This window comes from Passer domesticus, chromosome 15, assembly GCF_036417665.1.
Source record: "Passer domesticus isolate bPasDom1 chromosome 15, bPasDom1.hap1, whole genome shotgun sequence".
NCBI lineage: Eukaryota > Metazoa > Chordata > Aves > Passeriformes > Passeridae > Passer > Passer domesticus.
In genome coordinates, this window is record NC_087488.1 from 15,711,793 (window position 1) to 15,734,234 (window position 22,442).

At 51.8% G+C, this 22,442-nt stretch overlaps 1 protein-coding gene across 3 annotated transcripts; it reads right to left on the reverse strand.

Moving 5' to 3' along the window:
- Positions 1-306: 306 nt before the first annotated feature.
- On the reverse strand, positions 307-13,458 carry ZNF598 (zinc finger protein 598, E3 ubiquitin ligase). Of its 3 annotated transcripts, none has more exons than XM_064390064.1 (13): positions 13,250-13,458; positions 12,047-12,159; positions 10,730-10,859; positions 9,282-9,493; positions 7,626-7,843; positions 6,240-6,357; positions 5,786-5,827; positions 5,057-5,241; positions 4,658-4,727; positions 3,529-4,289; positions 2,426-2,561; positions 1,547-1,691; positions 307-1,437 (listed from the first exon to the last, which is right to left on the reverse strand). In XM_064390064.1, the coding sequence occupies exons 1-13, from the start codon at positions 13,430-13,432 to the stop codon at positions 1,090-1,092; spliced, it is 2,661 nt and encodes an 886-aa protein (XP_064246134.1). In that variant the 5' UTR covers positions 13,433-13,458; the 3' UTR covers positions 307-1,089. The 3 variants fall into 3 exon arrangements, with proteins under 3 accessions (XP_064246134.1, XP_064246133.1, XP_064246135.1); XM_064390063.1 differs by having other exon boundaries at positions 4,658-4,730; XM_064390065.1 differs by lacking the exon at positions 5,786-5,827 and having other exon boundaries at positions 4,658-4,730; positions 13,250-13,457.
- Between the last annotated feature and the right edge of the window lie 8,984 nt (positions 13,459-22,442).

A 22,442-nucleotide genomic window follows, 5' to 3' on the forward strand; every position in this document is an offset into this window, starting at 1 on the left:
CACTACAAATTACATAAATTCATGTCAGCTTTATTCCTACACGTTAGAAATAACTAAACCTGGGGATGGGAGAGAATCAGACACTGAATTACAGCCAGGGGGGACTCCTGGCACTCCATCACCTCAGAGCTGCTGCTGGAGGAGTCACTTCAGAGGAGGAAGAGATCCCCCTCTTCCTCTGGGGTGGAATTTGGGGGTGCCAAGGAACAGGAGCAAAGCTACGCCAGCCCGGTGGTACCGAGGGAGGTGCAGGTGTCAGACTACTGTAAACAGATAAATGCACTTAAAGGCACTGCAGAAAACATGGTCAGTAATCAGCAGCATTTAATGGCCCAGGATGCTGTTGGGAGCTCCCACCAGTAATACATCCAAGAAATTAGAAACATGGCAGTCATTTAAATAAAATTCCCGTGTGCTTTACGCAGAGTAAAGCCTTAATGCTGTTACTGTACATGCAGGGCTACAAAATCAGCTTCTTGAAAGAACTTTACAGAAAAAGTCAGAGGCAACTTCAAATCTTGCACAGATCGGCCCAATTCTTCAAGCAGCAGAACTGACTCTGTTTGCAGAAAGGGAAACTCTGCAGCCCAGTGCGTGCAGCCCTCCTGGTCACACACCCCAGTGAGCAGCACTCTCTTGCACCTTTTACCCCTGACTAGTGTGATCTTCACTGAAATAGCACAAAAAAAATCAGAATGTTATAAGGGAAGCCACCTCCATTCATTTCAGTGACCCGTTAACTTCCCCCACCCCCAAACCAGAAAGAAACCCCCAAAGCAGAAGCTTATTCCCCTGTTGTATCCCCTGTCATTCTGCAGATCCAAAAGGATTCCCAGCTATTGCATGTTCCAGGAGGAAGGAGCCCTGCCTGCCTCCCCCCTGCAGCTCAGCCTAACCCTAGCCCAGATTTGGGAGCTCAGACAGTGGGTGGGGACGAGCTCTGGCCCATTCCTGTGATCCCTTTGCCCAGGAGGGCTTCCCAAATCACCTGCTCCTCTCTGCCTCAAGGGCAGCAGCCCCCAGCTATGCCAAACCTCGTTCCAAAGTGCACATCCACAGGCAGAGCCCGGGTGGTGGCCCTGGGCAGAGCTAACTGATGATCCTGCTGATGGCCTGCAGCGAGGGGAACTCCTCATCCTCGATGTGCAAAGCTTTGTGGGTCACCACGTCCTGCTGGGTCAGCACCTGCCTGCACGTGGGGCAGATGGAGCAGTCGAGGTCGCCGGCGGAGTCCGTCTGCCAAACATTCTTTTTGTTCTTTTTGGGTTTGTTGGAGCTTTGTTTCTCCTTGATCCGGAAGTCGTTGTGAGCAGAGAGCAGTTCCTGCTGCTTGGCTGTGTCTGGCAGCAGCACCAACAACTCCTTGAAAATCTTCTTGAAGTTTTCCCCCAGCAGTTCCCGGCAGCTTTTGTAATACTGAGCTGCAGAGATCAGCCCCTGCAGGGGACAGGGAAGGGCAAGAATCAGAGGAAAATGAATATTTATCTATTAAAAATCCCACTGGAATTCAGGCCTCCCTGAAAGGGAGGCTTTGGGAGCCACTCACCTGCCTGAACTGCCCAGAGTGAGTTTTGAATTTATTGAACTTGGACTCGTCGCTCTGAAGAAATTCTTTAATGGATTGTATGAGCTGGATGTTCCTCTGCTGGAAGTTCTCAGGTATCAAGTATGATCCATGACAGGATTTTGTCCTGTGTTGGAAAAGACCAGAAGTGACCCTGACACTGGTTTGTGTCACACAAAGATGTCCTGGGACATAAATCACAAGGCTGTTCTGGTTTGCAGCTGCACATCTTTCCTCCACCCAGCTACACAAAAGCAGCACACAGCTGTCTTGTCAGGATAATAAAATATGGGATTTCCCTATCAGATTCCAGCTTTACACAAACAGAATGTTTAAAATCCAGGTTTAACGTGGTCCTGACGAGCTGGGTGCACTCAGAAGACCTGAGCAAAGACCTCACTGTGAATAAACCAACAGATAATGCAGGTTCTGTATGAAACTGACACAGAGTTTTCCCTCCCCTTTTCCCAAAAACTCCTCCTTCTGTCCCAGAAGGAACCAGAGAGCAGCTCCTGGAAAGACCAGAGCAGTGAAGGTCACCCAGGAGAACAAGCCTCAGCACCTTGCTGCTGGGACTCCACAGAATCAATGGGAAGTCAGGAATGTGTTGGAGCTGCAGATTCCCAAATAAATCTAGGACAGACCAAGGTCTGAGCAGCCAAAACATTGCACAGGTTTGCAGTTCCTCAGACTTGTAACTACACAGGGCTGTTTGATGCAATTCTCCTGAATCCAACCCACAGCACCCTGGGACTTCCCAGGGGAACCTTCCCCTGACTGGCCCCTCAGTCACCCCCTGCGTGCTGTCTGAAGGCCCTGGCACCAGGGAGGTGTGAGGTGTCCCACAGCCCCTGGACTCACTCCTTCAGAGCTGTAGTGACGGGTTCAGAGATGGTGGAGGATGGGATGACAGCGAAGCCCGGCGGGGGTTTGCTGACAGGCACCGACAGGCCCGGAGGCGGAGGAGGGTTCTTCAACAGCACCACGGAGTTAAAGCCTGAGGGAAGCAGGGAAGGGGCAGGAATTAGAGCACCACAGACCCCTGGATAAAACCCACACCAGTGCCTGACACACTCTGCAGAAGCACCAGGAAGAGCTTGCAGTGCAGACATCACTGTATTGGAGAAAAACCTAAAAAAAAAATCTTCAAGAAGCACTTGAGAGTGGCTGATGTTCCTCTACAGAGAAAGTGCTTTAATTATTCATTTACTTTCTCAATGGAAAATAATTTTCAAAGCCCACTCCAAGTCACAATGAAAAACACTTTTGCATTATTAAAGTGAACACAAACCACGGGAGGAGGCAGCGGGCCCAGCCTGGCCTCTCCCAGCAGGAGCTGCACAAACAGCGGTGCCGGCGCCTCCCGATGGATCCCACTGCCATGAAAACCACTCCAGGTCACGTTTGTTCCTGTCTCCCTGCTTTCACAAGGTCATGGCTAAAAGCACGGCAGGAAACCTCTGCCAGCACAGGAGCAAGTGAAGTGACAAGTGCCAGCAGGGACAGCACACAGCCAGATTCCCTCTGCCTGCAGCGGCTTCCAAGGCAGATCTTGGAGTACAACACACGGATGTGTCAGCCCTGGGGACAGGGAAAAACCAGCTCTGCATCCATGAGCCACCCCCAGCGAGCAAACACCTCCAGCTGTGGGGCACAGGTGATTCCTAGAGGACATCCCAGCCCCCCTGTGACAGCCAGGCTGCCTCTGCCTCCAGAGCCCAACCTGGCAGCTGGTGGCAGAACCACACGAGAGCCAGGAGGAGTTTACACAACACATCCATGTGTTCTCTTGGCTCTCCCCAAGCAAAGCAGTGCTTCCCCATCCCTGGAAGTGTCCAAGGCCAGCCTGGAGCAACCTGGTCTATGGAAGTGCCCCTGCCTATGGCAGGGAGTGGAATGAGATGATCTTTAAGATCCCTCCCACCCAAACCATTCCACGACTCTGAGCTTCATTCCCTGCTCACCTGGTGGCGGAGGCATCCTGGCTGATCCTGAGCTCCCAAGAGCTGGGAAGTCTTCCTGAGGTAAAGGGCATTTGTTAGTCACTGGGGGCTTTTTAAGGCCGGGGGGCTCTTTGGGTGCAGCACAGGCAGCTGATGGTTTCTCCGCGTGCCCGTTGACGAGGGCCGCGGCTCTGTCGGGGCCGTGAGCAGCAGGGAACACCCTGCAGGGCTGCTCTGCCTCGGGGGGCTTCTCTGTGCCTGGCCTGGGACATGGTGGCTCCTGGGGCGGGCGTGAGGATGACAGGCTCTGCTTCTCAACCCCCATCTTCTTTTTCTTGCCCACTTTTGTAAAAGTTTGTGAGGTAGAAGCTGCCAGCAAGGACGAGACGTCGAACATGGTCGGGGTGTTGCGGATCTCCTGGGTGGTCAGGCCACCGCTGCTGTCCTCGTCGTCTGATTCACAGAGTTTATTGCTCTTCTTGCTTCCTTTGGAGGTGTTCAAGGATGGTTTTTTGGCTGGCTGGTTGACACAGGGGCTGCTGATGGCTTTGACCATGTTTTTACTGGAACCGTTGTTCCATGCAGATGTGATGTGAGTTACCGTCCTATTGGTGGGCTTCACTTTGGACACCAGGGCTGGGAAATCCTCCTCCTGGAAGGCTGCTTTCCTGGCAGTGGCTGTGTACATCAGAGACATCCCTGATGAGATGGTGGGAGCTGCAGAGGAGGACAAGCTTGGGAAGTCTTCTTCTTTAAGCTTAACCAGTGGTGGCTGGGCAGAGCTGTGGGGAAGGGAGAGGGTTGGAGTTACTGAGGCAGCAGAACCCCAAGGGACAGCACAAACCCACAGCTCTCCACCCCTCCTCAGACTGCCACTTAGGGTTGGACTGGATGATCCTCATGGGTCCCCGCCAGCTGAGGATGTTCTGTGATTCCATTCCATGATTCTAAGATCAAGCCAGGAGCTGAAGCAATGCCTGATGCTGCTCATGCTGGTGAGCAGCACAGAAACTGCTCCAGGCAGGGGGGACAGGGCAGGGGAAGCCCTGGAGGGATCAAATGATCTGGAAAATTATTTTCCCCAGAAACGCAGAACACATCAATCAGCTTCCAAAGGTGCTTTGTCCCCGCTGCAGCCCTGCAGACTCACCCTTGGAGAGGTCCTGCTGCAGAGCCGATTGCTGGAAAGTCGTCCTGGCTGAGCACTCCATTAGCAGCTGCTTCTTTTGGAACAGGGACAGAAAGAGCAAAGACATTGTTTTCAACCCAAACCCATTCATTCCAGAGCAGGGGCTATCAATGGCCGTGACAGCAGCACTACCAAGGCCTATTTTCAGCAGCTGATGATGTCATTAAGTGACATTCCAGAAGAACAATTTCAATCCATGCATCACTATTTCCTTCAATTAACTGTGTTGCCCATTATGTTGTGGCATTCAGGAAATTCAAGATACTTTAAATGACTAAAACATGGGTAAGGCAGAACTTTCTGAGGGAACCTTCTGGACACTGAGATGCCCTGCAGCTGCAGGACCTGTCCAACACTCACCTGGGACATCGTTTGAAGACTTTGGCACACGTTTGGAGCCGAGCACATCGAGATCCCTCAGATCCTCCTTTCTCCCCCTGCTGCTGCTGCCTTCCTCTTTGTCCTCCACCCTCTTCTTCTCTTCCTGCCGTTTGGCTGCCACAGATGCTCTGACTGCTGCTGCAACATCCCTGTCTTCCTCCTCCCTGCAGGACAGGGCAGACTCCCTTGGTCAAACAGCAAGGACCTTGCTGCAGTGCCACCTCTGCAGTGCCAGCTCTGGTGACATCCCTGATCTCGTGCTGCCACCTGCTGAGAGGCCCAAACCAGCCCCACCAGTCCAATCCACCCCAGCCAGGCAACATTTTCCCCCTGGATTTCCAAGTTCCATGTGTGGGAATAACAATCCAGGCCAGAAGAAACCGGGGTGAACTGGGAGAGAGAGTACCACGGCCACAGGGGGCACCTGTCTCTCCTGCTCATTTCCACGTGTATGGAATCATTTTGGAGGCCACAGGAACTCTCTGAGGCATGGCTGGGCATGAACTCTCAACACATGCACGATCCACATGCGACACCAACAGAGGAGTGTTTTGGGATGGACTTTTTTGCCCCGTGGAATCACCAGTCATGGACCAGCTGCCCATCCAGTGAGAAAAAGAAGAAAATAAAATGTGCAGGATGTAAAAAGCACTCGGGTCTGGTGTGGATGAAGAGACACAGAAATGCAGTTTCATTTCAGTACTTAACCCTCTTCCTTTTCCAAAGCACTCAGTCTGGCCACACAGAGATCTGTTAGTTCAGTGAAAAGCATGGTCCTTAGAACAGGAATTTCATGATTACCCAGACCAAAAACTCCATTAAACCTGCACAGACTTGTCACCTACTTCAGAAAATCCTATTTAGAGAAGTTTGCATAAAAACAGCTGTTGGAATTAACTCAGGGTTCTGAGTTTATTTCAAACCACAAGTTGAGGGTTACATTGTTTCCTGAGCTGAAACCTCACACAAAATAATTCCATGATGAGCAACCATGTAGCCAGGACACAGGCTTGGATGGGAAGCTCTCAGCTAAGGATTCACCACCGGGGCCTCCAAATTTTGTATCACTTCCTTCCTCCTAATCCTCCAAAATATTGTGAATTGGCAAGTAAAAGCCATGAGTAAATGGGAGTAAAACTCCACACGAGGTCGTGCTACTCACCTCTTGTACCTCCAGCTGCCTCTCCTGTTCTGCTGGCTCCCTCGGCTGCTCAACCTGCCTGCCCTCCCTTGCCTGTTGAACCTGTCAACCTCCTCGTAGTCATCTCCACCTACAACACCTAAAACAGAGGGGAGGGATGATCACTCTCAGTTATTTCTCTAGTGTGGGCATCACACTGTGCCTAAAAAACGCAAAAAATATACTGGTACAAATAAATTATCTTCATTTCTTTCTGATGACCAAGTCAGCAGTTCTCCTAAAATTACCTGTCCTCATTAAACCCACACACAGGGAAAAAATCCTACAACAACTCAGGCAGGAAGGGATGTCTGGATATCACCTGCTCCAGCCCTGTACTCAAAGCAAGGCCAGCTCTAGAACTACATCAGAGGGCTTTGTCTGGGCAAGTTCTGGTTATCCTCAACCTCTGCAACCCCTCAGGTTGGAGAGGCCTTCTCAAACTGTGCAACCCCTCAGGTTGGAGAGGCCTTCTCAAACTCTGCAACTTCTCAGGTTGGAGAGGCCTTCTCAACCTCTGCAACCCCTCAGGTTGGAGAGGCCTTCTCAAACTCTGCAACCCCTCAGGTTGGAGAGGCCTTCTCACTCTACAAGCTCTTGGTGCTGTTCCAGGACTCGTCTACCTTCTTTGGGGAGAATTTCTTCATGGCTATGAAATATTCACCAGAAAACACCAGTTGTTCTTGAAAACTCTTAGAGAACAAGAGCCATAGAATGGTTTGGGTGGAGGGGGGACCTTAAAGAACACCTCGCTCCTGAGCAGGGACACGTTCCAGCACACCAGGCTGCTCCAAGCCCTGTCCACCCTGGGCACTGTCAGAGAGGACAAGGACACCTTCCACCAGCCCAGGTTGCTCCTGCCCACCCTGGGCGTTTCCAGGCACGGAGCAGCCCCGCTGTGCCTCCCCACGGCGCCGGGGTGCCCATCCCTGCCCTGCTGTGCCTCCCCACTGTGGCAGGGTGCCCATCCCTGCCCCGCTGTGCCTCCCCACGGCGCCGGGGTGCCCATCCCTGCCCTGCTGTGCCTCCCCACTGTGGCAGGGTGCCCGTCCCTGCCCCGCTGTGCCTCCCCACTGTGGCAGGGTGCCCGTCCCTGCCCTGCTGTGCCTCCCCACTGTGGCAGGGTGCCCGTCCCTGCCCTGCTGTGCCTCCCCACGGTGCCGGGGTGCCCATCCCTGCCCTGCTGTGCCTCCCCACGGTGCAGGGTGCCCGTCCCTGCCCTGCTGTGCCTCCCCACGGTGCCGGGGTGCCCATCCCTGCCCTGGCTGTGCCTCCCCACCATGGCAAAGTGCCCATCCCTGCCCCGCTGTGCCTCCCCACGGTGGCAGGGTGCCCATGGCTGCCCCCGAGCCCCCGTGCCCAGCTGACCGTCGTTCCTGCGCGGGTGCCGGGGCGTGTAGGTGAACTGCAGGTCGATGTGGCGGTTCTGGCGCGCCTCGGCGCGGCTCTTGCTGTGGCAGGCGCTCTTGTGGGCCTTGTAGTCGATCTCGGTGCGGAAGGCGTGCGTGAACTGCTCCGAGCTGCAGCGGCCCTCCTCGCACAGGAAGTGCTTCTCCCTGAAGTGCTCCCGCAGGTATTCGTAGTCACTGGCAAGGGAAAACACAGGGCTGAGCCTTCCCACTCCCTGACACAGACACTCCTGCAAGGGTCATGCCTTAAGGTTGAGCTTTCCTGTTTCCCAGATTCTGGACTCCACTGGTACAGAACTCTAACTAACTAACTTCATATGAAGCTCAGCCACACAGAACAATCCTTTGCCAGCCCCAGAACCAAGGACACCACTGCAGCTTCAGCCCAAAAAGTGCAAACAGGGAATGGAGGAGAGCAGTCTGGGAGGATGGGACTGCATCACCTGAGCTGGAATTGGACAATGAACCCCAGTGTGGAAATGGATCTAAACTTGTAAAAGTGTGAAAACTCCTAACCCATTGTCCATCTTGGGGGTAGCACAGCCAGGCTCTTGTGCTGCCCAAGGTGCATCCTTTGAGGTCTTTCAATAAATCCCTGCTTTATTCCTTTAACTCTGCCCAAGGTGTATCCTTTGAGGCCTTTCAATAAATCCCTGCTTTATTCCTTTAACTCTGCCCAGCTCTGCTCCAGGCAGCCTCTCAAGGCATCAAAGGGAGGTGAGGACAAGCCCTGGTGGTTCATTTGTCCTTCTCCCAGGGATGTTTTCCAGCTGACACCAATTCTGTAGGGCCAACACACTCCTGGATGCACCACCCAGATGTCAAACCAAACCCAAACAGAGCTGACCCCTCCCAAGGTGCTCTTCTGATGGCACTTGGCTACTCTTGCAGGCTTCAGTGAGGACAAGCCCTGGTGGCTGGTTTGTCTTTATTCCCAGGAAGTTTTCCAGCTGATCCTGTTTCTGTACAGCCAATGCAGCAGAGGTGTTAAACCAAACTCACAGATGCTCAGCACATCCAGCTGTACACACGACAAAAAAGTTACCTCTATTCCCCTTGCACACAAACCTTGGAGCAGCAGGATCAAGGAATCACAGAATTAAGGCTGGAAAAGACCTTTAAGACCATCAGCCAGCACCACCACCATGTTCACCACTAAGTCGTGTCCCCAGGTGTCACATCCTCATGGTTTTAAATATTTCCAGGGACAGTGACTCCACCATTTCCCTGGCTAACCTCCTCCAGTGCCTGACAACCCTTTCCATGAAGGAATTTTTCCCCAATATCCAATCTAAACCTCCCCTGATGCAACCTAAGAACACTTCCTCTCATCCTGTCCCCCCTTAGAGGTAACACACCAGACAGTTGCTGTCAGGCTGCAAAATTAAATTCATTTCATAAAGAAAATTTTAAAGCATTAACTAGACTCAAAGTGAATATTTTTGTTATTTATTTAAGGGAATTTCAGCTAACCTGCTGCCATTCCTCCACTCTGCTTTCAAACACTACCCACCCCCTAAATTCAAAGGGCACCCGAAGAACTTTACTTCAAAATTTAAGCTAGAAAAATGAAATTTAAGGCAGAAAAGGACTCCTATCAATAATATTTGCTTGCCTGTAGTACTCCTGAGCCCCCTCGGAGTCACAGAAGTGGCAGAAGTAGTGATCCCTGCGCAGGTGCTTCAGCAGCTCGTCGTTGTCCAGGTAGCGCTCGTCGCAGAACTTGCAGAGGGGGTGGCCCCGGTGGGAGGTGTCATCAGGGTCCCCGTGGATCCGGTGCCGGGCCAGGTCCTTCCTGGAATACCATTTCCTCTCGTAGGTGAAGATCTGGAGGGCAGGTGTTGTGTTAGTACATTGGTATTTAGAGATTTGTAGTTATGGATTTGTACTGTTTCCTACGGACACGGAGCCAAACTGAACCAGCCAGGCTGTGTCCAACTTCTCCATCTGCAGGGGTGGAAGATTTGCTTCCAAAAGATGCAGTTTGATCACCAACACCTAAAAGTTTTGGTGGACAGGAAGTAAAATTCGTTTGATGGATTCAAATGAAATCTAACTCGCATTTCTCTGAACACTGGGAATGAATTTAATTCACTTTTTTCCCTTTGGAATCTTTTTATGCTGTAACGAGTTTAAATTATAATCTCTGGAGTGGAAAAAGCCTAACTATGTATTTATCAACAAACAGTATTTCGCATTCTTGAATTGAGAAACCCCAAGGGAGCTGCTTTACCTTCCTCTCACAGTAACCACCCCAAAGAGCTGCACACAGAGGATCCACTTCAGTGAACAACCTGTGTATCAAAGCCAGCCCTCTGTCCCCACTGCCTCGTGAGCTGTTTTGGTAGGAAGGGTTCTGGAGATGCCAAAAAGATCAACCCAGCCTTGAGAACAGAATATCCTTTAGTTCTGGCCTAGACAATGACTGGGAAATTGCTCTGGGAAAAGGTCTGTTTGGCTTTGCCAAGGCTGATGGACTGAAGCTGCCACAAGTTTAAGAGTTTCTTTTCAGTGGGTATGAGTAACATGGGACTTTTTTCTTTGAAATAAAAATCTCTACAGTATTCTGAAATTAAAAAACAACAGTTTTAATATTGTTTGTGAGAGAAAATGGCAAACAGTGCTGGCTATGCACCCTGAGCATGAAGCACCTCACCAGAAACCAAAGGAGGTCCTGCCCTCCTTTCCCACTTCCCTTCAATCAGCCCCAGGAATTCCAAGACCACAGGAAAGACTCAGCTCCCAAACTTGTTAGGGTTCATTTAGGTCAACCTGCTCACTCCTGGATCCCATCCCTTTTGGCACAAACTCCAGTTCACCTGGCACAAACCAACCGTGGCACCACCACCGTGGGGTTTAATTTAAAACCTGGAGAACCTCCAGGCCCTCTTCATTAATCAGTTTATGGAAGGAGAAAGGCTTTAAATAAAGCAACTGGCCTCGCTGCAGGAAGAGGGAACTTAAATACATCCTTGCTGTTCTGCCTTCCCACCTTCCCAGGAGCTCTGGAGGTCAGGGAGGGAACTCCCTCCTTCCCACACATCCAAGAGAGGCCCTGCTCACCTTCAGGTGTTTAACACAGAGTTTGCAGCAGAAGAGCTCGTGCTGCTTCCTCATGTGCTGTTCCAGGTCTGCAAAGGTGTTGAAGGGCTTTGCATCCGGGCACAAGTAGCATTCGTGCTGCAGCAGCTTCCTGAGGGATGAGAGAGATTCCCAAAAATGACCCAACTCCCCCTCAGCACCCCCACCCCTGCAGCAAAACACAACTGTCCCATCCCTGGCAGAAGGCTCCAGCTTTAAGGCTGCCCCTGCAGTCTGCAGTGAGGGTTGTGAGCTGCTCATTGCAAGAATTCCTTGTTGCAAGAGTTCTGCTGGATGGCAGGAACAGGATGGAACCAAACTACACCGAGGTTCCAGCTGCTGGGGAAGAGCTGAGCAGCCAGGGAGGAGGAACCACAGTGTCTGCAAAACTGAGTAAACTGAAACAAACCCTCCCTCTGCAAGAGATTCCTGCAACATTCACATCCAATTCCAGCACACTTCCCACTGTCAGAAACTGAGGAATACAGCGGGGAGAGATAAAGTGAAATTAAGGAATTGTATGAGGAAAGGAGGGGAAAACCCCACCCAAAAAAACCCACCACACAACGGCTCCCAGGAAGAGCTGAGCACTGCCACTCCCTCATTCCCATGAACACCAAGCCATGCAAAACTGTAAATGTCCCCAAGTTACATTCTCAGCCCAAAACAGGGTGAATATAATGCCCAATTCTCCAAGGAAAAGGTTCCACTGCCTGTATGCATCATTTCCACTCCTCTTTCCATTATCTCACATCCTCCCAATTAAGATTATTATGAAAAATATTTGTAGAGCACGATGCTAATGCCACGTTTTTATTCTGCACTGTTTTTTTCACTTCACCTTTTTTCTCTCCCATTCAGAATTAAGATCTTTGTGTGAAGACAATGCTACTCTTCATGCAATACTCGGCACACCTTGGTTGGGTTAGTCCTTATTCAGCACAGAAGTAATTACAATTACAACAGTAATTAAGTCTTTATCAACTCCACAGCAGCCACGCAAGGAACGGGAAGGTTTTCAGCAAGTTTGCTGCTGTTAAAGATGCCAAAAATGACTTTTATTGAGAGAGCAAAGCTTGTGTGTTGTGTTGGTGATTCCACCAGTGCAGTCCCACAGCTGCTGAGGCTCAGCGCCCTGCTCCAGGCTGTCACCTGGCCACAAACACCTGCAGGGCAGGTGACTCAGAGCTCCCCGAATGCCAGGGCAGCAGAGCACCCCTCCCTCCTGCAGCAGCGCTTCCTGCCCCGTCCCGTGCCCCGCCACGTGCCCGGGGACACCCGGGAGGAGCCCGGGCTCACCTGTACAGCGCGTACACCTCGGCGTCCATGAAATAAATGTCATATTTCTTCTCGTGCTGCAGCTGCTGCAGGGCTATGGAGGAGAAGGAGGGGAGCTTCCTGCCGAACACCACCTGCGGGAACAGCAGCGGGGTGGGCATTCCAGGCGGGCACAGCCCCTGGGAGCTGCCCACAGCCCCGTGCCACCTCCCCCGGGCACTGTCCCCTGCCGTCAGCAGGGCCACGGCACATCTTATCAACCCGCCAGGGGAACGTGGATTGGCCCAGCCCGGCCTCTGGAGTTTGAACGGGGTGTTTTGCTCCCACAGCTGTTCCCAGAGTAAATATCCTCGAGCAGCACAACCCCTTCCACGGCCAATGCCTGCCAGGAGCCCTGCCCTCGGCTCCTCCCCGTCTCCTGGGGGAGCACACGGGGACCTGGAGTCTCCAAGTGACAAGTGACTCAATGTCTAAGGCTGGCAGGGAAATCACTGTTTGGTCTTCCCTTAACTCCCAGGAAAGCGAGGAGCTCAGCAGCCATCACCTCCCGAATTGCCTGTACCACACTCCCCTCCCTGGGCATCCCCTGGCTCCCAGCTGCCCCCCAGCTCGGAGCACTGCAGCCCCCACCTCCAGCACACATTCCCAGCCCGGGAACTGCTGCGGGAACGGCTGGAGTTAACAGCCCCAGCCCAGAAAGGCCGAGACATAAATACAGTAAGGAATTTCAGTTCTCACAGCAAAAGCTACGTCAGAAATCTCGAAGTGCATGCCCAGAGAAGCTGTGGCTGCCCCTGGATCCCTGGCAGTGCCCAGGAAGAGCTTGGAAAGGGCTTGGAACACCCTGGGACAGCGGGAGGTGTTCCTGCCATGGCAGGGGTGGCACTGGACGGGCTTTAAGGTCCCTTGCATTCCAAACCACTCCAGGACTTTACCATTCCACGATCCCCCCTAAGAGCTGCTGCCTCCTGGGGCAGGGAGCTCCATTCCCTGCTGCCAGAGCGAGCCCTGCTGACCTCACACCATAAACATTCGCTCCAACTCCATTTTCTTCACATTTTCTTTCCCACTCGCCCAGGCGGCGGCGGCGGCACCCAGGGAGCGGGGCAAAGGCAGACAACCGGGGCAGTCCGTCCCCGGCGGTCCCGCCAGCCCGGTCCCCGTCCGCCCCGCCCGGAGCTGCCCCGCCCGGCCCAGGCCCCCCAGCCCCGGGCCCGGCCTCACCTGCCGCAGCTCCTCCCGGCACACGGCGCAGTACCGGACACCGCAGAGCGCCCGCATCCGCACGGAGCAGCGGTAGCAGATGGGGTGCTCGCAGCGGCCCAGGGCCACCACGTCCAGCTCCCCACAGCACAGCACGCACGGCCCCTCCGCCGGGCCCGGCCCCGTGCCGGCCATGGCGGCCATGGCGGCCTCGGCCCCGCGCCGCCCCGCCCGCACCACTGAGCGCGGGCTAGAGCGCCGCCCCACCATAGAGAGGCACGCTCACACAGCGCTCGCCGGCCATAGAGCTCCGCCCCGAGCGCCGCCGCGCTGCCGGAACTGATTCACCCCACGGCGACAGCGCCACCCCACTGATGTCACCGCGCGGTCCTCCAGCGGCCGGCCATAGAGACGCAGCGCGGTGACCATAGAGACGCGCGGGGCGGAGCGGCCCCGGCTGCGCCGCTCTGGCTCCCGCTCGGTGGTGGCTCTGAGGGGGAGGAGGACCCCGGGGGTGCTCGGTGGTCCCGGACGCGTTTGGGGTCCCCAGGTCCTTCCTGGCTGTGGGGACATGGGGACCTCAGACTCTGTGGGGACATGAGGGACCCCGGGATCGCTTCTGGTGCCTCAGTCTGTGGGGACATGAGGGACCCGGGATCGCTCCTGGTGCCTCAGTCTGTGGGGACATGAGGGACCCAGGGCTGGTGCTGGTACCTCAGTCTGTGGGGACATGAGGGACCCCGGGATCGCTTCTGGTGCCTCAGTCTGTGGGGACATGAGGGGACCTCGGGCTGCTCCTGGTGCCTCAGTCTCTGGGGACATTGGGGACCTGAGCCCATTCCCGCTGCCGGTGGATGTGGATTTTCCCCAGACAAACACCACCCCTGGGTGCCAACAGACCCTCCATGGATTCATCAAATCGCCAGCTCCGCCGCTTGATTTAATTTTAAATTTTGTAACCCAACCGTGCGTTTTCACAAGTAAACCGGGGGTGGCTGGGGAAATAAAAGTGTTAAAAATGTACTGGAAGCACTGTAGATACAGATTTTACATCCACTTAGAGCAGGAGCACAAAGGAGCTCAGTGTAACATGAATAAACTTTTATTTGCTGCAGGGGGTGAGTCCCACATGGTTCCCCCTGTGTGGAGGCAGCCCAGGTGTGAAAAACGCCAATCACTTGTTTTTAGAATTTTAAAAGTTGAATAGTAATAAAATGGTTATAAAAATAGTAATATAATTAGAGTAATAAAACTGTGGACAATTAGGATTAGGACAATACAAGACAATAAAAACAAAGAGTTATGGACAGTCCGGGTACCTCTTTCTGGGCAAAATAAGCCCGAAAAAGGACACACGTTAACAGAGGATTAACCCTTAAAAGAATAGTCTATTGCATATTTATATATCTCATACATGATTCAAAATTGAAGGGGTTTCTGCTTAATGTCTGCTTCCCCCTTCATCTTGTAAATCAATTTCCTTGGCTCCTCAAAGTCTGAGTTCTCCCGATAAGGAGGCAATAATTCTTCTCTTGGGGTCTTGGTGTCTTGTTGCTGTTGTCTCTGTGAAGAATTTCTGGATTATTTTATCCATTCCTTGACATAGTTACAAAAAATATCTTATATCACATAGTTTCTATTTTAATATTACGCTAGAGCCTAAAAACTATATTTACCACACTACTTAAAAAGATTAATACAGCACTACTAAAAAAGATTAATACAGCATAACTTTCCAACATAACACATTTAGTATTAATTTCAATATTTGCGAAGAGCCAATCATATAATATGCATTTTTCACAGATGGGAACTGCGGCTGCTTGGACAGGAGAGGGTGCTCCAGGAGCAGGGAAAAATGCTTTAACAGCAGCCATGTTCCTCTGGAAGTGGGGAAAAAGGAAAAAAGGAAAAAAAAAAAGGATAAAAGCTTGTTTGGTGACAGCACAGAGGAACACACAGGAAGTTTTTCAAAGTTTGCTGCCTCCCACCATTTTTTCCTCTCGGATCCCTGCTAAGTGACCAGCGTAGGATCACTGAGTCATAGAACCATGGAAGGGTTTGGGTTGGGAGGGACCTCAAAGTGCCCCCAGTGCCACCCCTGCCATGGGCAGGGACACTTCCCCCTGTCCCTGGGTGTTTTAGGCTCTCTCCAGCCTGGTCCTGGACCCTCCCCGGGATCCAGGGGCAGCCACAGCTTCTCTGGGAATTCCATCCCAGCCCCTTCACCACCCTCACAGCCAGGAATTCCTTCCCAATATCCCAATATCCATCCCTGCCCTCTGGCAGTGGAAACCATTCCGCCTTGTCCTGTCACTCCATTATGAAATTCCTACTGAATTCCTAGGGTCCTCCTGGAAGATCTGCTTAGCACCTTTGTGGTTCCTTTCTTGTCCCTGAATTCCTTGTCATTTGAGTCAAAAGTTGCTCTTCGTTTTCTTTGAGCCATAAACAATCATTTCAGGACAAAGCAACTCATCAAACAGATCATTAAAACATCCCATGATGCTCACCAGCCTCGGTTAATGACATCTGTGCCATCAAATAAATTAAGTAATAGCTTTGTTAAGTGTTTGGGAGCAGATAATGAAGGATTTGAACGATTTGGATCATTGGGTACAACAGGTAATATTTACTTCTCCTAGAGAGCCCCATTTATCCCTCTCGAGCGTGGAGTGGGATAACACACGCCTTGCTAATCAACCTGAAGTGTGTTTGGGTGGGGCTGCGTGGAATAATTAGGCATGACTGGTGATGCTGGCTGTAATTACTCCAGGAAATGTTCCCCGAATTAATGACACTGTTGAAAATGTTTTTTTGTGCCCCAACTGCATCACCCAATTTTGGAGAGCAATTAGCATGAAATGAGCTGGAGGCTGCTGGCGGTGATGTGCTGCCCTGAGTGTCACTTGGCTGGGCAGTGACACCATGGCTCGGGATCATAAACACACCTGAGCAGCTGGGAGGGAAAGGGACATTACTCACTGCCAGGACAATGGGACACGGACACTCAGCAGGAGCTGGGACATTTCAGAGTTCAGCTCTGGTTGGTGACATCATTCCCACCAGCCCAGGAGCGCCAAGGACCTGATCCAAAGCTCTGATCCTGCACAGTGTGTGCACAGAATTGTGGTTTTCCCCCAGGAATGTGTGGTGTTCCTGGTCCTGCTTGTGTGGTTTTCCCCCAGGAATGTGTGGTGTTCCTGGTCCTGCTGTTCACCAGGCAGCCAGCAGCTCCTCAGCTGGGGCATTTTCTGCTTTTTGGGCTGATATTTGTTATAATATTTAGGGAGGAAACTGCTGAAGATTCTGTGTCCCTTGACGGTGCAGGTGAACCTCCCCCAGCACTGACAGCTCCTGCCAGCTCAGATCCCATCCTCAATTCTCAGATCCAGGGAGCTCATTTGGAACAGAACTCATGTAAGGGCATCATAGAATGGCCTGGGCTGGAAGGAACCTTAAAGATCATCTGTGTTCCTTCCAGAGTTCCTTCTGGAGGCCAGATCCATGCCTGGTGATCCATCCACCATGGGATGACCCATCCCAGCCCAGATCCCAGCCTGTGGCACATTGCCACATTGTCAAAGTTGGGTGTCCTTAACTGCTGCTCTTCCTCCACAGCACCACGGGGAGCAGCTTGGAGCAGCCCTTCCATGGCACCACGGCCTCAGGCTGCACCAGGCAACCTTCAGCTTGGATATTGGGAAAATCCCCTCACGGGAAGGGCTGTCCAGCCCAGGGCAGTGTTGCAGTCCCCATCCCTGGATGTGGCACTTGGGGACACGAGTTTGTGGTGGCCTCGGCAGTGCTGGGAGCGTGGTTGGGCTCAGCGGTGTTGGAGCTCTGTTGAAGCTCAGTGATGCTGTGATTCCATGATTCCATATCCTGCTAACGCAGCTCTGCTGCTACCATGGCTTTTCCAGCAGTTGGACACATCTTTCCACAGCTGTAAAATGCCAAAAAAACCCCTCTTTGTTCCCTTTTGACATCATCACACAAGATATTCCCACTCTCCTGGCATTCCCACCATCATCAAGCAGCACAAAGAATTGCTAAAAAGCCAACATTCAAACTTCACCAAATCTTGTTTTCAGCTCCTCACCCTTCTGGAGAACCATCCTGCTGGTGCCTGTGAGTCATGTGTTGAGATTAATTTATTTTGTGGTGCAGAGAGGTTTTTATAAGCCTGTTTGAAGGGATTGAATCATTCTTTGCTGATGATTTAAAGATGCTGGTTTATTTCTCTGGTGATTGCAAATGAAAGCTGAATCTTATCACTGAGTGTGACCCCAAAATATAAAGAAATAAAATTTTATAGAATTAGCTGAGTTCTAAATATCTTAGTTGGTGCTTAGTTCTGTGTGTTGGCAGGCAGGGAATGTTTTCTTCCCAAGAAAAAGGGTTAATATTGACACTTGGGATAGTTGATTTCCATGTTTACTCACTAAATATCCCATAATAACTGCGGGAAAAGTCCCTTCTCCAGTCATTTCATCAGCAATAAATATACTTTGGAATAATTGATCAGTCTGGAGATGAGCACAACAAACCCATTCCAGTCAGCAGAACCACAGCCCTGATATTTATAGTTCAGCACGGAGGTCCTGTCCAAGTGTAGAACCAAAGGTTGAGCCTTGGATTCATTTCCCATTCCCAGCTTGGTGCCGACATGGCTCATTTGCAGCCAAGGCTCTCAGTGCAGAACGGGGAAATTTGCCTTCATTTGATAAAGTTTCTGCTAAAAGTGATGATTTTCTCAGTGTTCTGTTTTAAGGAAAATAAGTGTCAGCCAGCCTCTGAGCAGTGGCTTCTCACAGGTACCTCATTGCCTGGAATCCTGGAATGGTTTGGGGTGGAAGGGACCTTAAAGCCCATCCAGTCCAACCCCAACACCTCCCACTGTGCCAGGCTGCTCCAAGCCCCATCCAAGCTGGCCTTGGGCACTGCCAGGGATCCAGGGGCAGCCACAGCTGCTCTGGGCACCCTCCCCATGCTCTGAGTCAGGAATTCCTTCCCAGTTTCCCATCCCACCCAGCCCTCTGGCAGTGGGAAGCCATTCCCCTGTCCTGGCTCTCCAGGCCCTTGTCCAGAGTTGCAGCAGGGGAGGTTCAGGTTGGATATTAGGGAAAATTTCTTCATGGAAAATGTTGTCACACCCTGGCAGACGCTGCCCAGGGCAGGGGTGGAGTCACCATCCCTGGACTGCTCAGTGAATGTGTGGATGTGGCACTTGGGGACACGGGTTAGGGTGGACGAGGAGGGGGTGGGCTGGTGGTTGGACATGGGGATCTTAGAGGACTTTTCCAACCTTAACCTGTGCAGATTTGCCTGAAGGCAGATTTATTCTCATCTACACTCCTCCGAGCCCTCCAACCATCTCACACGTGTGTGCTGGAGAGCCTCAGCTAATTAAATTTCAGTAGAACAGGCGAGCTCTTGGGAGTGGTATGGGCTTTGGTTAGGAGATCTCAGGACTGTCAAACCAAAGATTCATCTGCTCTTTCTCCTCGCAGCAAACTCTGCAGAGCAGAGCCAAATTTACTCTGCACTTCACACATCTGGGTATTAACTCTCCAGTGGGGTTAGGAATTACTTCCAGAAGGAAGCTTGACTCATGGACTGGAGGGGGCTGGGGATCTGCTCACATTTCAGATAGCAGCCCATGGCATCTTTTTTCCCTGCTCTTTTCCCTGCTTCTCAGAGGTTTTGTCTTTGCTGCTTTCCTGAGGCAGCACTGTCATCCCACATGGTGGAGAATTTCTCATCATGGTTCCTTGGTGGTGTTATGTCACACCCAAACCACTCTGTGACGCTGCTGCTGCAGCCCTTGATGTGTTTGAAGACTTTTGATCTTCTGCCAAAAGCAGGAGAGGCAAAATACAGGGCAGGGTGGGTGGTGGTGTCTCACAGTCCATCCTCTCACCCAAGAGGCCCCACCAGAGCTGGGATGGAGACTCATCTCCAGCAGATGAGTCACCCCAGGAGTGAAGGGTCACTCCTGCAGCTTGCAGGATGATGGACAACTTCATTAAGCTGGAGGTGAGGACCCCAGGGTGGGTTTGGTGAGTCTGGACCTCTGTTTGGTTTTGGTCTCCCATCAGTGATTCAGTGATTCCCACTCTGCACCTGGGTTTGAAGCAGAAATAATTCCACTGACTCACCTGGGGCTGAGCTATTGTCTGTAAAGGGCTTTGAAATCCTAAAGGATCAATCCTTGAGAGTGTGGGTGATTGTGGTGTGAGCTCAGCACAGAACCCAAGTGAGGGAACAGATTCCCTTGGCTTGGAGCAGCAGCTCCGTGAAGCTCTGCACAAGTATCACAAGTCTGTGGGATTTTTTCCTTACCTTTGTGCTAATGGATCCATTGTTTCGTGTAAAGGTTTCTCCTGCTCTTGTTCTATCCTGTGTGACATTTACAGTACTCTTTGTTCCATTAGCAAAGTAATTTGAGATAGTTTATTATCCTTTGGAGACTTCAGTGCCTTCTGTTTAACTTCCACGTGACTGGACCCTGAAGACAAAACCTCTTAAAATAGTATGTGAGGCTAAAAATAGTGGGGAATGAGTTGCTTCTTAGGAGTCAAATAATTAATTTAGTGCACTTTAGCGAGATCTGCAACATTAGGAAACACCCCTTGTTGTTTCCTCTTTCTCTTCAGAGCCACCAAAGCCTGCAGCAGCTTTCTCAGGAGCCAAGGTGTGTTTTACCTCACAGCTTGAAACCGTAATTTGTTTGTAGCAACTGCAGCTCCTTTATTTCAGAGGAACAGACAAATAGCATTTAATCACGTTCTGAATCACCGGGGGCAGGAATTGCTCCGTGATCCGAGTTTGTTACACAAGGACATGCTCGAGATGCAAGAAAATGGCAAAGGTTGTTCTTGCTGGGCTTTTCTGGTGCCACAGCACCTGAGGGACAGGGGCTCTTGGGTCCCCCTGGCTGAGTGCCTCATCCCAGCCCCACACAAACACCGCTCTGATTGTCCAGCAGTGGGATGGGTGTTGGGAAACATCAGGATTTACTGAGCCACGTGTGTGGGAATATCTTTTTCTTGCCATCAAGACTTTGCTCACTCCCAGGCTGAAATAATGCAGGAGTCAGCAGGGATGTGAGTGTGGGAAAGGAGGGGAAGTGCAGGAATTTGGTGTCTGGGCACAGATGGAGCAGTGGGGAATCAGAGCAGCGACCTGGGCAGCAGGGTGTTCACACAAACGTGACAAAAATGTCACTTTCTGAGTGGGACCTGCAGTCCCAGCTCGCTCAGCTGCTGAGGTCCAACCTTGTGTGAAAGTCACCTCCTCACAGCCGCACCAGCTGTGCTCTGCCTTGGGCACTGCCTGGCACTGCCTGCTACGGCATGGGCAGCAAAACTCATCCCTTCTCCAACCTCCAACTCCAGATTTGTGCCTCCAGCTGATTTCACAGCGGTGATTTTTGGTTGATTTGTGTCCATCTCCCCAAGGCCAACCTGCACAGGAAGGCAGAGCTGGGCAGTGGCCAGGTGAAGGCCCTTGGGGCAGGAGGCTCCAAGTTACTTGGGCCAAACTTCCGTTCCTTGGGTGGTCTTTGGCAATGTGCTGAACGCTCTGTGCCTCAGTTTCCCAGCCTGAAGAACAGCATGATCCCAATTAGCAGAGCTGGGTGAGTTTGCAGAGTGCAGGAGGGCAGGCTCTGTTCCTCTTCATCCCAAGTGATGTCACCTCCATCCTCTCATACTCCCACAGGGACACGCTGGAGAGCCCAAATGGGCAAAAAATGTCATGAACAGAACAGGCATTAATGCCCAGGAGTGCAGAGGCCCCGTGGCAGGGCTGGCCTCTCCGATTGCTTTGTTTTCCTGCTCGGCTGAGTTGCTAACCTTCCAATAAACACCAGAGTCATTATCATAAAAATGTGGAAAATGCTGTCATTAAACCCCACCGGTTTCGCTTTCAAGTGCCTCTTTCTGGGACATCAAATTCATTTAGCTCATTCTCCAAAGCCACAAATCCTGAGTGGCTGCAGTAATGTGTGTGGTGGGAGGTGAGAGCACAGCAGGAATGAAATCGGGAGGAGAGGCTCTTCAGAGAGCTGGGCTGGGTTTGCTGCAGGGGTGAGGATGTGCTGCCTCCAGCTGCTCACCCCTCTCTCCCCTCAGCCGTGGGGTCCCTTGGGATGTTTTCCAGAAAAGCCCAGGAGCTGTGGTGGGTGCAGTGCAGAAATTGGAGGTACCCCCTGGAGAACCTGAGCATCCAGCAGGATGGGAGCTGCAGCAGAGACCTCCTCTTACAAAAGGAGTGATTTTGTTCCAAAATAAAAGAAGAAAACTTTAAATCCTTTCATCAGCAGAGGCATGTGATAAATCCCTATGGTTAGGTTCCTCAGAGAAGCTGGGCTGCCCCATCCCTGGAAGTGCTCAAGGTCAGGTTGGACAGGGCTTGGAGCAACCTGGGACAGTGGAAGATGTCCCTGGCCACAGCAGGGGGTGGGGCTGGATGGACTTTAAGGTCACTTCCAACTCAAACCATTCCAGGATGCTGTGATTCAGTGATGATCCCATTCCCCTTCCCCTCAGCAAATGTGGAATGACATCATTAGGGGCTCATCTGAGCACTGGGGTGGCTGAGCTGTGTCTGTGTGGTTGGGAAATGTGATGCTGGAGCCAAAATCTGAGGGTTTAAATAAAACCATAAAAATGGGGTTTCCAAAAGGGCTTGGGGTCAGCTGGACCCTGCCCGGGGTCAATAAACCCCTGCAGCTATGGAAGACCTGAGAGGCTGAAATCTCAAAATCCTCTGAGTCTGTACAAGACTTCCTTAGGAACCAGGACTTGTTCAAAAGTTTTTCCTCTCCCAAAAATAAGCAGGATTTTGCTCCTCTGGGGGAGTTCCTGGCACAAGCCCACCCTGGAGCAGCACGGTGCCATGTGCCCGCTGACGTGCCACGGTATTTGCGGAGCATCGGCTTCTGCGAGGGGAAGAAGAATCCTAAAATTATCTTTACTTACTTAGAATATAAATAGAAGACAAATTGCTTATCAGCTGTTTCGTTGGAAAGATATTTAAAAATACTTGGGAGAGGAAACGTGCACTCTGCTGGAGATCCGGAGCCGTGCTCTATCCCAAGGGTCTCGGCGCCTTGCGGACAGAGCTGCTGGCTCTCAGCAGGGATCATTCCTGGGAGGAAAGAGTTCAGTTCATGGAGAGTTTATCAGGGTGACAAGTTACCCAAGTC